Source organism: Triticum dicoccoides, chromosome 1A (genome assembly GCF_002162155.2).
Source record: "Triticum dicoccoides isolate Atlit2015 ecotype Zavitan chromosome 1A, WEW_v2.0, whole genome shotgun sequence".
In the NCBI taxonomy this organism is placed as follows: domain Eukaryota; kingdom Viridiplantae; phylum Streptophyta; class Magnoliopsida; order Poales; family Poaceae; genus Triticum; species Triticum dicoccoides.
The window spans coordinates 94,555,007-94,569,706 of NC_041380.1; the positions used below are offsets into that span (position 1 = coordinate 94,555,007).

General features: G+C 46.2%; 2 protein-coding genes across 3 annotated transcripts in view; one reads left to right on the top strand and one right to left on the bottom strand.

The window, feature by feature from the left end:
• LOC119364976 (probable chromatin-remodeling complex ATPase chain) overlaps nt 1-2,958 on the top strand; it is a 10,462-nt gene extending 7,504 nt beyond the window's left edge. Inside the window, exons 15-25 of the mRNA XM_037630556.1 lie at nt 282-319; nt 454-530; nt 609-698; nt 789-858; nt 1,214-1,265; nt 1,345-1,400; nt 1,477-1,642; nt 1,820-1,998; nt 2,073-2,279; nt 2,411-2,516; nt 2,638-2,958. Of these exons, the coding sequence (XP_037486453.1) occupies nt 282-319; nt 454-530; nt 609-698; nt 789-858; nt 1,214-1,265; nt 1,345-1,400; nt 1,477-1,642; nt 1,820-1,998; nt 2,073-2,279; nt 2,411-2,516; nt 2,638-2,744 (1,148 nt within the window). The 3' untranslated portion in view covers nt 2,745-2,958. The remainder of the gene's footprint in view (nt 1-281; nt 320-453; nt 531-608; nt 699-788; nt 859-1,213; nt 1,266-1,344; nt 1,401-1,476; nt 1,643-1,819; nt 1,999-2,072; nt 2,280-2,410; nt 2,517-2,637) is intronic.
• A 3,017-nt stretch (nt 2,959-5,975) lies between these two features.
• On the bottom strand, nt 5,976-10,539 carry LOC119364985 (double-stranded RNA-binding protein 2-like). 2 transcript variants are annotated; one of them, XM_037630572.1, is made up of 5 exons: nt 10,279-10,539; nt 9,460-9,613; nt 9,052-9,299; nt 7,805-8,024; nt 5,976-7,477 (listed from the first exon to the last, which is right to left on the bottom strand). In XM_037630572.1, the coding sequence occupies exons 3-5, from the start codon at nt 9,295-9,297 to the stop codon at nt 6,231-6,233; spliced, it is 1,713 nt and encodes a 570-aa protein (XP_037486469.1). In that variant the 5' UTR covers nt 9,298-9,299; nt 9,460-9,613; nt 10,279-10,539; the 3' UTR covers nt 5,976-6,230. The 2 variants fall into 2 exon arrangements, with proteins under 2 accessions (XP_037486469.1, XP_037486462.1); XM_037630565.1 differs by having other exon boundaries at nt 10,174-10,539.
• Nucleotides 10,540-14,700: the final 4,161 nt, after the last annotated feature.

The window sequence follows — 14,700 nt, forward strand, 5'->3', positions numbered from 1 at the left end:
TTCGGCCTTGTTGGATGTAATATTCATTCTATGCGGAGTGAGATGATTGTCAGCCAGATAAATTTTTCACTGAAAATTGAAACTACTAGACATAGTCCATACTTGTTTCAGTATCAAAACTGATCATTTTGCTGGTTGCACCTTTTTTAGAGTTCTGTATACCTGTTAAGATTATGGTTAGATGTGTTTGTACAAAATAATGGTTCTCCAGATAATCATCCACATAACTTTTGACTTTATATGCATTGTATTGTAACTCAGCTCATGCAAGTTATGTTTTTATGCAGCTGCTGAACTTTATGATTTTGATGACGACAAGGTAATGAATAAGTTTCTGTTCATTGTTTACCACATCTGAAGTTTAGTTCAATTAGTTATCCACTTGATGTTATTGAAACATTCGTTCATATTTAGCCCAAAAATTTATGACAATTGAACCTCTCTTTTGTGAAGGAGGAAGACAAGCCAGATTTTAAAAAGCTAGTCAGTGATAACTGGATAGAACCCCCTAGACGAGAAAGAAAACGAAAGTAAGTTTGATGCCTGTAGTTTACTATTTTTAGTTATTTAATTTGATGATGCTAAATTTGGTTAATTTGTTTCTGTAGCTACTCCGAGTCTGAATATTTTAAGCAAGCACTTCGCCAAGGTGCCCCAGCAAAACCTAGGGAACCGAGAATTCCCCGAATGCCGAACTTGTATGCCTTTTCAGTTGCTCACTTCACTCGATCAAGCCTAAATTTTAGATTCTTGGTCTTGGTACTGAATTGGGTGTTTGTCTATGTCAGGCATGATTTCCAGTTCTTCAACACGCAGAGGCTCAATGAATTGTATGAAAAGGAAGTCAAATACCTCGTGGTAATTTCTCAACCAGAGCTGTATTTTTTGTTTCACCTACACTGGAGTGCCGGCCCAGACTCCAGACTTGTTTCATAAGTCATAATTTACTTTCTTTTTACTTATTTGAGAAGCAGGACCAATCTATACCACAATTATTTTCTTGTGTTATTTTCATTATAGCTTTTCATGGTCATGTAGATCCTGTAGTGTGTTAAAGAATTCGATTATGGCTGCATATTAATATTATCTATAAGTCTGATACTCTGTGGAACTGCTGTATGCATATCGCAGAGTATCACACCACTTATATTTTAAAGATGAACAGAATAAGTCCCACCTTTGTCTAATGTTTACTTTCAAAAAATTTATTCAGCAAACTAATCAGAAAAAGGATACAATTGGCGATGGTGATGGTGAGGATGAAGGTATTACCAAGTCTTACATTTCTACTTGTACTGCAAGAAGTATGTGATTGTGCTGATCAATGCATTTTTTGCCATTTAGAAGTGGAACCTTTAAACGAGGAGGAGCAAGAAGAGAAGGAGCAGCTACTGGAAGAGGTTTGGATATACTTAAGTCTTTTGATTTGGACCTGGTCCCCCCCCATAATTTTCTTCCATCTGCTGTGCAATTTAGGGCTTTTCAACATGGACGAGGAGGGACTTCAACACATTCATTCGAGCTTGTGAGAAATATGGTCGTGACGACATAAAGAGTATAGCCTCTGAAATGGAGGGGAAAACGGAAGAGGAAGTTCAGCGGTATGCTGAAGTTTTCAAGGAAAGATATACAGAATTGAATGGTATATGCTCAAAAAACCTATCCATTTCCATTTTTCTCTTTCTGTCCCTTTCTCCATGCTTTCTACAAATTAGATAAATGTATCCAGTGTTCAAAGGGTTTCCTTGATGAGCTCACAATTTATGGCATGTGAGGTTCGTTTTGTCTAATCCACATAGTATCTTCTTTCCTGTACCAGATTATGACAGAATTATTAAGAACATTGAGAAAGGAGAATCAAAGATCTCTCGGAAGGATGAGATTATGAAAGCCATTGCGAAAAAGATGGACCGTTATAAGAACCCATGGTTGGAGTTGAAAATTCAGTATGGCCAGAACAAAGGGAAGCTGTACAATGAGGAATGCGACCGTTTTCTGGTAATGCCACACCACAGTTCTTACCAAATAACTGCACTGTTTGACATGGCTAATGAACTGTTCTTTCTCTACAGTTGTGCATGGTGCACAAACTTGGCTATGGAAACTGGGAAGAACTGAAGTCGGCCTTCCGCATGTCTCCCTTGTTCCGTTTTGATTGGTTTGTGAAGTCCAGAACCACGCAAGAGTTGGCTAGAAGGTGCGACACTCTCATTCGTCTAGTGGAGAAGGAGAACCAAGAGTGTGATGAGCGTGATAGACAGGCCAGGAAAGATAAGAAGGTTGGTCATTGTTCTACTACCCATTTCCTGCCCTTTGCATTGGTCTTCGACATCTCCTTGCTCTGGGTTATCCTTAACTACCTTTCAAGGAAATATTATGCAATTTTCACTTACCATTCTGTGACTTGCAGAACATGACACCAACAAAGCGTCCTTCGTCAAGTAGTCCAGCAATGGACTCTCCCATGCAGACCCCCTCCAAGAGGGGGCGGAGGGACGGCAGTGCACCCTTGGTAAGTGATTTAGATGCTATCATGCTACCTTGTTCTTCTGTCTTCATTGTATGCTGTGGTTGTCTGAGTAAATTAGGGACTCACTTGCTGCTGTTGTTCCTTCATTTGTTGCAGGGAAAGAGAAGGCGGCGATGATCTAGTGTTCCCTGAGGAACAAACTCATTTGGCGGTTGACAACCGAAGGGAAGCCCCAGATGTACCTGTTTATCTCATCCAGTGTGTTTGCGCCTAGTTATAGTAGCTCAAAACCTATTAGAGGTCACTCTCAAGTCTGAACCAGTCGAAATCCGAAGTCTGAACTCATATCTTAAATAGATTCCAGTGACATGGTGAACTTATGTGTCGGTTAATATACTGTTCCTGTGTTCGCGGATCAATTAGGTTGTTATCGAACCGATTGATGCTTTTGATTGAGCATGAGAAAGTTACATTCCGTTGACAGTGTATGCTTTTTTGCTTGTTGAGCCTTGTGTAGTTGTGTCGCCATCTGCTTTCATGGTCTGGACACTGAGGTTGGACCCTTTGTTGTCCAAACAGCAATTTGTTGTTCAGATGAGAACAATTATCAAGGAAGTATACTTGGCTTGGCTACTTCTGGTCACAGTATTTAGACGAGCCTATAAAAGCCACCAATTATCAATTGGTTGGCTGCCGACTCAGTTTGCCAAGCACAGGCAGGTTTTGAGTTGCCCTGGGTGGTGGCCAATACCTTACTCTACCGACTTTAGGCCATGACTAAATTTTTGATGTAATATTTTGGCTTTGCCATTGACTATTTGGCAACTCTGGTTCATTCTAGTCAGTCTTGGCTCATGGGCAAGCAAAAGCTTGACCAAAGTATTGGCTAGCGAAATGTTTGGTAGTGTTAACTTGCTCAAAACAAACATGCCCCGAATGTTCAGGTTCAAAAAAAACATGCCTCAAATGTTGTATGTTAACATTGGAACAATTTGTTTTCAAGCAATCGGCAAGACCTCTGCCCGGGCGACGCTGAAACTGCCGAGAAAACACGATTCTCGGCATTGCCAGCTACTCCCTCCGTTCGGAATTACTTGTCGCGAAAATGGATGTATCTAGATGTATTTTAGTTCTAGATACATCCATTTCCAAGACAAGTAATTCCGAACGAAGGGAGTAGGTATGGCAACACTTGGAGTGCCGACCAAAGCAGAAACCCAAACGACAGGAGGTGAAGGGGCACCTTGAGGGCATCTTCAGTCGCGCCCCTAGGAAGGCCTCCCCAGGCGTTTTTTTTACGCCGGCGCCGAAAAATCGGCCCAGTCACGTCTTCAGGAGCCCGATTTTCGCCGGCCTGGGCCGAAAACAGCGCTGGCGGACCCAGGCCGAACCCGGCGCGCTGGGGAGCACTCGGGGGCGCCGGGTGAACTTTTTTGGCGCGAAAAAGCCGCGGGCCCGCCGCGTCAGCGACACGGCTCTCTTCTCGGCCCTTCGTCGTCCTCATCGCCTCGTTTCCCGCGGCGAATCAATGCCAAAGCTGCCGCGCTGCCGCGCCGGTCAGCCTGCGCCATTGATGCCTCAAGGCGGCGCAGTGAAGGCCGGATGACGCGCGTCCCTCGACCTCCCTCGCCCGCCACGCGTACGGACGGCGCCTCGGTCTATATAAGACGCGCCCCAGCGAGCTCGGTGATCTCACGCTCTCTCGACACCGTCGTTCCCCCTCTCCTCTCTCTCGCCGTCTCCAGTTCATCACCCATGGCCGAGCGCTTCCCAGGCGACGGCGCGGCGGCGAACGGCTTCGGCCGCCGCCATCTTCACGAGGCCGAGGCTCGCCTCCTTTACGAGGCCGAGTACCCGGTCCCGCCGGACATGCGGGTGCCGGGGGCGTGGAGGATCAGCGCCGGCGGCGTGCCGGTGCCCCCAGTACCCACCGGCGCGGCGCGGCGCGCGGAGATCGCGCGCATCCGCTTGAACCTGCCGCGTGCGGCGAGGAAGGGGCCACGGTACGTCCCCGACAGCCTGCTTTGGGAGCTCTACTTTCGCCGCCGACACGCCGAGCAGCTCGAGGCCACCAACGGCGTCGAGCCCTCCGGCAGGCTCAACGCCGTCGGCCGGCGTCGGTGGTGGGGCGTGCCCGGGCGCACGTTGGAGGCCGTCCTCGAGTACATCGAGGGCGGCAACACGCCGCGCCTCGAGTACCCCGCCCCCCCTTCCTTCTCACGCCGCCCGGGAAGCTCCTGGACCCCGAGGCGCATGGAGACCGGGGGGGTCCTCCTCCTCGTCCGGCGGCTCGCCTGCCTCCGCCCCGTCAAGCCGGAGCCCCAGGGCACGCCGGTTAGCGCGCGCACCCGCAGCTCCGGCGTCCGCATCGGCGCCAACGCCTCCCCACCCACCGGCCGCTTCATCCTCGTCGAGCCCAAGCCGGAGCCCGTCCTCCCCGCGGAGTACGAGGAGATAGCCCGGCGCGGCCTCTCCGACGAGGACGCCCTGCGGTGGGCGCGGGACGACTACCTCCGTGACGAGATGGTCCGGCAGCGCCGAGCCCTGGAGGAGATCGCCGCCCGCAAGCATGGGCGCGAGGACGAGCACGGCGTCGTGGTCCTCGACAACGACGACGACGACCCCGGACCGTCCAACCCGCCGCGCCAACCGGGGAAGGAATGCAGCAGGGACGGCGGAGGCGGCGACGACGACGACGATGGCGGCGGTGACTGCACATGGTTCTACAGCCTCCTCGGCATGTAGAACTGCGTGGGCGGGCGGCGAGGGAGATGGCGGGGTAGCCCGCGGTAGTTTTTTTTTCTTTTTTTGTAAAATATGTTTAAGTTTGAACGAACTCGCCGATATTTGCGTTAAATTTGAGTCATGTTTGCGTCGTTTTTGATTTTTTTTTGATTAACCGTGGGCGCCGCGACTGGGGGGCATCACGCCCCCAGTGCGCGGTTTAGCGCCGGTGCGCCCCCAAGGGGCGATTTTTTGCCCCTCCTGAGGGGCCAACGGCTGAAGATGCCCTGACAACGCCTCCAATAAGGGCAACATTGTCGCCGGCATTAACCGAAGTTGGTGTGACTTTTTCACCTGGAGTTCACCAAACCCCGCATTGGTGCGTCATGCCCAGCCAAATCCCGAGCCAAAATAGCCATGCGTTCCCACCAGCGACCACCGCCAGAGCCGAGATGCAAGTGGAGGAAACGGCAGCAGGATCACAGCAACACCTTCAACAAGGAGATCGTTGCATGCATGCAGCACTGCTGCAGCCTCCGGCCAGAACCGGAGTACGCCGCACTCCAGCCACCCTGGATCCGCAAGCTCACCGCAGCCCCACCACCAAGCACCCGACACCACAACCTCCCCGGAGCTGGAAGAACATGCAGGTAACGCCCCGACCACGCTCCAGCACTGCCACATAAATTTCAACTAACCATGCCTAAAGTGTTAAACAGCTTGAACAAAACAAACGGAAGCAGCCTCCCACTAGACTGCTCATGAAACACAGATTCTTATCTCAACTGAAACACACAAGGGAACTTCCGTTTTGTATATTATCGTTCTCATCCATTTTTCTTGACAACAAAGCAGTATATATGAACTCCGAACAGGCCTGGTGGTCGTGGGCATGAACCCTCTCCAACTCTTTATAAAGTTCAATCTATCTAACTAAATACCAACGTGACAAAAGTAGCCAAAACTGATATACTGCCAAGTCCGAGCCCTAACTAAAGCTCGCTATTGTTCTCTCAACTTGCTGTTGGAGCATTGCTCACATATGGAGCTTATTGAGTTCTGAACTCGCCGTCGAAGCGTCGCCCACGTGTCTCGTGTTCCTGTGGGCTTCAGGGTCCTCCCTGGAGAGGATCTGAACAGCAGGCCGTGCTCGCGCTGCTGCTCCAGGGCTAGAGTTTACCGCTGCATTTGGCCTGGCTGAGCACACAGGGATAGAAGTTCGGACTGTCACAGGGGCCGCCAACCAAGGGGGCCGCTGCTGGTATAACAAACCTGATGAACTCATAGGAGCCGCAGCTCCATATCTCGCTGGAGCTTGCATGTCCATCGACCATAACTCTGGTGATGTCGCCCTGCTGAACGGAAGATTACTTCTGTGGGTAGGCTCGCCGTGCTGAACAGGACTAGGATAACCCTGTCGTTGGACAGGTCTTTGTACAACAGATGATCCAGCACGAGACAATGATGGCTTTGGTGGCTGTTCTGCTGGTTTCTTTGACTCTTTATCATCTTGATTTGGTTCCAACTTCTGTGACAGTGGATGTGCTGTGGAGCTTGACGTCTGAGTAGCTTTATTCTCTTCCACGGAGGCAGCACTACTCTCTCTATACGCCTCTTTCCCACTTTCTGGCCATTGTTCAACCTGACTTGGACCGACATTTTCTGGAGTACTAGAGGAATCTAGAGCAGTGTATCCGGATAAAACTGCGGCATCAGGAAGCCCAACTGTCTCAGTATACCCTTGCCTTTCCCTGTTCATTGTGTGCACAGTAACTGGCAATGGACTTCTTGGTACATAGGTGGCAGGGTAAGGCGAGAAGTACCGAGGAAGGACAGGAGCAGTTTCAGGAAAACATGGAAGAAGAGATAAAGCATCTTGGCTGGCTGGCACGGCAAACTGCCTTCTAGGTGGAGGAGGGTACACGGAGAGCATAGTTGGTGGCGGTTGAAACCTTGTGTTGCCCATAGCTTGAACCATCGGGAGATGGGGCTTCTGCTGTGTTGCTTGCACTTGGTTCCACATATGGTACATTGCTTGCTCTGGTGCAACATTTGGGTACATCTGATTTTGTAAGTGTGACCCATAAAATGACACATATGGTTTAGGATAAGATCTCCGAGATTGTGGGCGGTTATTGCTTTGCTGTTTTTCCTTTTGATGTGATGCCTTGCCTTCATTTTTTCGGTTCAAGTTTTCAAGAGTGCGGGTAACTGTGACCTGTTCCTGCTCCTTGTCATGATCGGACGGAGAAGATGAAGATGCTGCCTCACCTACTAGAGGCACTGTTAGGAAAAAAATTGAATTGTCAGGAAACAAGCTGAGTGAAACCGACATGATAGTACAACAAAATTAATAGAGCAAACACTATGGAGTTAATACAACCAGATGCATCAACTAGCAGATATGCTACTCCCTCCGTTCCTATTTGTAGAAATTTCAGTATAGAGTACATACAGATGTATATAGACGTATTTTAGAGTGTAGGTTCACTCATTTTGCTACGTATGTGGTCCATATTGAAATCTCTAAAAAGACTGTATTTAGGAACGGAGGGAGTACAATCATATAGTAAGAAACTGAAGGTGGTAAGAAGGCGAGAAAATACTCACGCTGCTTCAATTCAGACCAGGCCACCATAGCAGCATTTTTTTGGGCTTGTTTCTTGGTCTTGCCAGGATTGCCAGTGAAGATCCTTCCTGCTAACTCCACTGTACACGTGAATGTTGGTGTATGCCCTGGTCCAGATCTAATAGTAGTGTACATAGGCAGTTTTAAACCGGCCCGATGAGCAGTTTCTTGGAGCAGGTTCTTGTAGATCCCAGTTTCATCCTGTGGAGTGAAACATCATTAGCACCTCAGCTTTGAGGACATTCCTGAGGTTGTGTTGCCAAACATGAGCTCACCACAGTTGCAGTATAAACCAGAAAATTATAACGTAAACGTAACAAATTATGTACTAATAAGCACACTGACAAAAGAAGTATAAAGAAAACGTTCATATAACCTCTAGTCCAAATGCTGAATCTAGATGACATTAATGAACATGGACACACACACACGTTTGAGATGTACTACAAGGGTGGAAAACTACATACCACATGACAACCTTAAATATCCCATCTACTTGGATTTGTTTTTACTGCAACAGCAGGCATGAAAATGGGACAACTGGCAAGTCAACATCAGATATCATAAAAGAACTGAACCTTCCCAACCAATACATCATAAATAATACTGTTTCGCTTTGACTTATTGCAGTGGGAATTATCAAGAACAGTGCATATTAAATATACACTGTCATGGAAGTATCTTAGGTAGATCCACAGGACAGATGAAATTTATTGTTTTTTGACTGAAGGAGAGGCTGACTTGCTGTATGGCTATACATGTACCAAGTGAATTAAAAAAATGTCCGTCATCATAATAACTAAAACGAATGGTACTACAATATTGCAGATGGAAAGGGCAAAAGCTGTGACAGCACATTAAGAATACTCCCTCTGTCCCAAAATAAGTGTCTCAACTTTAGTACAACTTTAGCACAAAGTTAAAATAAAGTTGAGACAGTTATTTTGGGACGGAGGGAGGAGTTTGTGCAATGAAGGAAAGAATTGAAGAGCATTTTTGCAGAAGGTTAAGATAAAGGATGATGGATAATAATGCCAGTCACTTGCATATTAAGTATTTGAAACGTAGCTACAGTTTCATTTGTCTTTGTCCACATTAAAATAAGCTGCAAAAATTTGGGCAATCAACAACAGGTGATCTTTGTTATTTCAGCTAAAGTGAAGGAAACGAGATTCCAATGTTAATGTGGCCAGAATAAGCAATATCTAGGGGCATCAACAAAACTGACCAGGACTTTTGCAGCAAGCGATGATGATGGCCCCCTCTTCGACAACTCATTGAGCGCTACCTCAGCTGCCGCATGCTCTGCCTGCCGCAAGGTGGGATAGAACCCTGGGCTCTCAAACGATTCCCCATTAAAAGTAACCGTGGCCTTAAACCGGGGCGCATGATCTGGCCCCTCGCGGATGCACGCGTAGGACGGCAAGTTGAAGCAGCTCCTCTGCGCAAGCTCCTGGAGCTGGTTCTTGAACATGCCTGCATCCACCTCAAGGATCAAAGATGGACCCACTAAACTACATCACCACTGGAGCCAGGCTCAAGGGGTGACAAAAATCATCATAGCAACCCCCAAAACAATATGAAAATTTGGAGAAAACATTGAACAGCGGTGACAGCGGCGCGAAGAAATGCATACCTTCGAAACGGAAGTATCAATCAAGCAGTGTATGAAGCTATGTTCAAAGTTGAGAAGAGCTGCTTCTGGCCTTAACCCTTGCTTTGATGCCCTCTTGTTGCAGCAGATAAGAAGAGGCCTCAGATTATTAATAGCCAGTGCTGTACTCCCAGTCCTGTAGAGGAACAAATAAGTCCCGGATCGAATGGAAGCAATAAACCTAATGCTGGCGTTCGTTTGCAGAGGCAACCATACGAACAATGAGTAAGACTAGTGGAAGCAATAAACTGCAGTCCTGAGAGGATTCATTGGTACTTTTATGAGGATTCACTGGTACTAGAGCAGAGCAGAGCAGGGGAGGCAATGAAGCGCAAGGACAACAATAGCAGCTGATTCCCAATTAAAAAAAACAAGAGCAGCTGATTCAGCTTGCCTTGTCCAATTAATGCACTGCCACAGTAAATCTAAGAAAGATATCGCACCCAATGAGCAGTAAAACAAATCCAGAAACCTCTGATTAACTGACACACGTAGGGAAAAGAAAGAGAACGCATGGAATGATATGAAACAAACATTCGGGACTGGCTAATAACCTAATCGCATCCAACTGGAGAGGCGCCGGAGCCAAGAAAGAAACCCCGCCCCGCCGCGCCGGCGAGATCGACCGAACCACATCGGCGGGAACCCGACCCCAGATCGAACCAAGCCCCAGGAACAAGAGGCGAGCAGACCAACCTGCGACGAGAGACCGCCGACTCTCTCTTCACCTTGAATCCTCGACCCCTCTCCCTTCCAACCGCGTCACGAAGCGAAAGGGAAAAAGGCAGCGAAGAGACGAACCACCGACAGCCGCGACAAAAATCTCTCCTTTCTGTTAGCCGCTGCCTCCGCGTGGTCGCTTGGTTTGGCCGCGACTGCGAGGGTGGGCTCAGCTACGCCATTAGGCTAGGGCGGCGGCGCTGCAGCGGCGGGCGGCGGCCATCAGCAGCGAGATTGGGAAGGGAGGCGTGTTGCTTTCCGGCGCTTTTCGTCTGCATCCTACTCCTTTTCTCGGGTTTCTTTCTTTTTTTTTTCCTTGGGAGAACGACGAGACTCCTCCGAGCCCGTGTGTCATGTGCACGCAACGGCGATCATTATTGCCGGCCACGAGGAAAACAGCGGTTAACGTCGCTTGGTTAAGGCATGGTGGAGTGGCTGATTAAGGCATGCTTGGTTGGCCATTAATATTGCTCCACTTTCATTGAAATGTTTACGAATAAAATAAAAAGATTTTGAGTATTACTCCCTCCGTTCCAAATTACTCGTCATAGAAATGGATGTATCTAAAACTAAAATACATCTAGATACATCCATACTTGCGACAAGTAATTCGGAACGGAGGAAGTATTTGAAATATCGAAGAATTGTGCGGAGGGACCGGACCATTGAGCATCTCGAAAAAGCTCAAATTCAATTACATAAGTCGAATTGAAAGTTTATCTCGTAATAGATGCTTTTTTTTTGACGTGAAGAGGCGTCAAACCAAAAGGTGGTGATCCGAAATAATTCACACGCGGAAAGGAATATGTGGGACTTTGATAAGGATTTCTACACACTATATTTCATAACAGGTCCGTATCTCCACGGGTGCAACCGAAGCACCTGCATAGGGCCCCTAATTTGTTTTAGGTAGTATACTAGCACCACCACCACAGTATGGTTAGGCATTCATTAAGTGATTTACCAATGAGAAAAATACTAGCCAATCCCTTCCAATTAAATTGCTGGAAATTAACTGTTGTACGCCTCCTACGCTCCCTCGATTCTTCGCAGTTTGCTTCCAATTCCCCAAGAAGAAAGTAGTTGATGGCAATTAACTGCAGGTTTGCCCGGCTGCGACGTATAAAAATTACGTGTCTTTCTACTCATTTTCAGTTAAATCGGCCCCTTCATAAAATCTGAACGGTTGGAGTCCTGTTTCATTGCTTGGTCCATGATTGTGGCACAGAGCAGTTGGAGCCCCAAGTTTCGCCGCTTCATGGTTTGCATCCGCTTAAACTTGCCGTGATTTAGTTTGCAAAGCATGGCAATTTCGTACCATTTTTTTCTTACGAACTAAACTTGTCATCCTAGATGAACAAAATATGTCATGAAAAATATTTGATTTGCCCTGCCTAAAAATCTAATATTCTCTGAATATTCATGCCCTATTTTAAGTGGCTTAAAAATGGGGCCTAAATTATAATTTCGCACCGGGGCCCTAATTTTGGCGGTACAACCCTGTTTCATAACAACTTTTGTATCATTAAAGAGCATTCGCCTCTAATGAGAGCTTTGGAGTTAATGGCAATAGAGATTAGATGACTAACTTTATTTCGAGCATGTTTTCAGTTTACACATCTATGGAAATGAAATGAAACATATTGTTGGTCAGGACCCCCAAGCTAAAAGGACAAAAGAAGACGACTCGCCAAATTTGCATCGTTTTTTTCTTCGTATTTTGAGTCATAGCTATTCCGTACTCTTAAGGGGGGTACACTATGAATCAAGTGTGGGAATTAATGAACTTTTATAGCCAAATACACCAACACCCCCATGTGATAAAGAGCCCCAAAATCTTCACTTGTTTTGCCTCTGCTTTGACTATCAGCACCAAGTCGGAGTATCTGGCTTATGTCGGACTATCCGACATGGTGTCCGCCCTAGGGTTCGACTTTGTCCAGTGCTATGGGTCAGTCGTACATTGGCCCAAAACGTCCCACTTAAGTCACATTGTTCGACTTTTCTATACATGATGCATAACAGGTACTCCCTCCGTTCCCAAATATTTGTCTTTCTAGCGATTTCAACAAATGACTACATACGAAGCAAAATGAGTGAATCTACACTTTAAAATATGTCTACATACATCCGTATGTTGTAACCATTTGAAATGTCTAGAAAGACAAATATTTGGGAGCGGATGGAGTAGATATTTTGGGATACTATATAAAAGCACCCTTCTTCTCCAAAGGAGGGTGATGACTCCATTCCTCTTTTCCTCTATTATATCAAAGCTTCGACCTCCGGTTCCTTCCTTTGTATCTGATCAATCGACTCCATATTTTAGAGAGACAAAGAGCAACACCCCGATCTACCATCCCATCCAAGAAAAACTCGAGTTCGTTGATTCCCCATGAGATCCTATCAAATCTTTGTTACTCTTGGATTTGTGGGGAACATTAGACGATTGGTGTCTCTCTCGTGTGCTTCCAAGTCGTGTGGTAGTGCTTAAGGCTCATTTATGAGGGTTTGGAGCCCGCCCCAAGAGCTACCCCTAGTGGAAGGGAACCTAAGCATTTTGTTGCCCGAGGTTCCTCGAGAAGAAGGTGAGACATTCATTGTCGTGGGAGAATTTGTTGATCCCTCCTCTCCAACGGAGATTAGCACACTCTCAAGTGTGTGAACTTAGGATTAGTAACGGAGACTCCCGGCATGTACCATCAACTTGGTGGAGAGGTTTGTAATGGACAATCATTTAATTTGTACACGTAAACTTCAACAATGTATAAGATCCTGTATTTTATCAGGAGTGTTGCCACATTGAACGAGTGATCAACACAAGCATGTTGTAGCTTTTTAAAATGTATAGAACAAAGAAAAAATGAATGCAATATACAACCACAAATTTTATTTCTACACAAAAAAACACCAAGGTAGTTTTGCTGAAAACAACGTTATACATTGTTAGTTCCATTCAATTCATGCAAATCGGGATCCAAAACATGCGAAAAAGTGTTTGGAAAAGTAGATACGTTAGAGACGTATCATTGTCGAAGTCTCCAATGTCATCGGCAAGTTTATGCTTTATTTCTTCAACAACTTGAGTAGGAACTTCATCCCCTTCTCCTTCATCTCTTTCATCTTCTCCATCCTCAACATTTTCGAAAACATCATCTTTCTCCTCTCCATCCTCAACATTTTCAGAAGCATCATGTTCCTCCTCTTCATCCTCAACATTAGCAACAATATGATGCGGCTTCTAGAGTTGCTTCATCTCCACCACAAAAAAAATCTGGAACATCATATGTACCTCTCGGGCCGATAGGCATAACCTATTGGAAATATGCCCTAGAGGCAATAATATTTATGTTATTATATTTCCATGTTCATAGTTAAGAGTTTATATTTCATGCTATAACTGCTATGATCCTGGAATATGCGATTTAGTGGAAAACTCATATGCACGTGTGAAATGATAAACGGTTGACAATAGGTTCTAGTCTCGCCTTTAAGACTGGCTCAAGTGTTATTCATGATCACGTTTTTCGGATCTTAGGATATCGTTAAGTGTAACGATAGTCCTAAAACAACATTGAGGGTATGGCGTTAGAAGAACAATCATATTGAATCGACCCAATACTTGTCTGTTATACTTTGTGATTATATCGTCTAAAATCATCTGTTATAACACGGAGTGTTAGCATGTGTTTTAGTTCCTTAGACCATGAGAGTGTCTCGGTCACTTCCTACCGGACGGTGGGTTTTGGGGTTGCTCCAACGTCATGTGTAACAAGGTAATCATAACTACAACTTTCTGGAGTTTGACAAGTGACCAGATAACTTGAGAGTGGGATTTGCTCCTCCGACGATGGGGAGATATTATTAGGGGCCTCTCGGTGTAACGACATCCATCATCGTTTGGCCAGACACTGGTGACTACGTCACGGGGATGCCGGAACACGTCAACGAGAAAGAAGAACAAAAACAATAACGGGAGCAACAATATAGTGATCATGGTGATGACTCAGGATGGTACCGATGCACACCAGGTTTTGTAAAGTATCGTGAAGCAAAGGAAACATCACATGATAACCAAAGGTTCACTCGAATATCATTCATGTAATCATAGGGACCGATATGGATGTCCACGATCCCGCTATCGGTCATTGAACGAAGGGGTTTCGTTCATGTCTATGATTTACCGAACCTATAGGGTCACAAGTTGTAGGATCGAAAGTATGTCTAGAAGGGGGGTGATTAGACTACTTGACCAAATAAAACCTAACCTTTTCCCAATTTTAGTTGTAGGCAGATTTTAGCAATTATGACAAGTCAAGAACACCCTACACATGCAATTCTAAGAGTATAACAGCGGGAAGTAAGACATTGTACATGTAAGTAAAGGGAAGGGTTTGGAGAAGGCAAATGCAATGGGGACACGAAGATTTTTGGCTTGGTTCCAATAGGTGGTGCTATCGTACGTCCACGTTCATGGAGACTTCAACCCACGAAGGGTAATGG

Bases quoted from the DNA above. Each gene is read 5' to 3' on its own strand.
- LOC119364985 (XM_037630572.1), bottom strand. From the start codon at position 9,297: ATGTTCAAGAACCAGCTCCAGGAGCTTGCGCAGAGGAGCTGCTTCAAC. The intron at 8,025-9,051 runs GTCAGTTTTGTT...TTCACTCCACAG, and splicing joins CGCTTGCTGCAAAAGTCCTG to GATGAAACTGGGATCTACAA. The intron at 7,478-7,804 runs GTGAGTATTTTC...TTTTCCTAACAG, and splicing joins CTGGTCTGAATTGAAGCAGC to TGCCTCTAGTAGGTGAGGCA.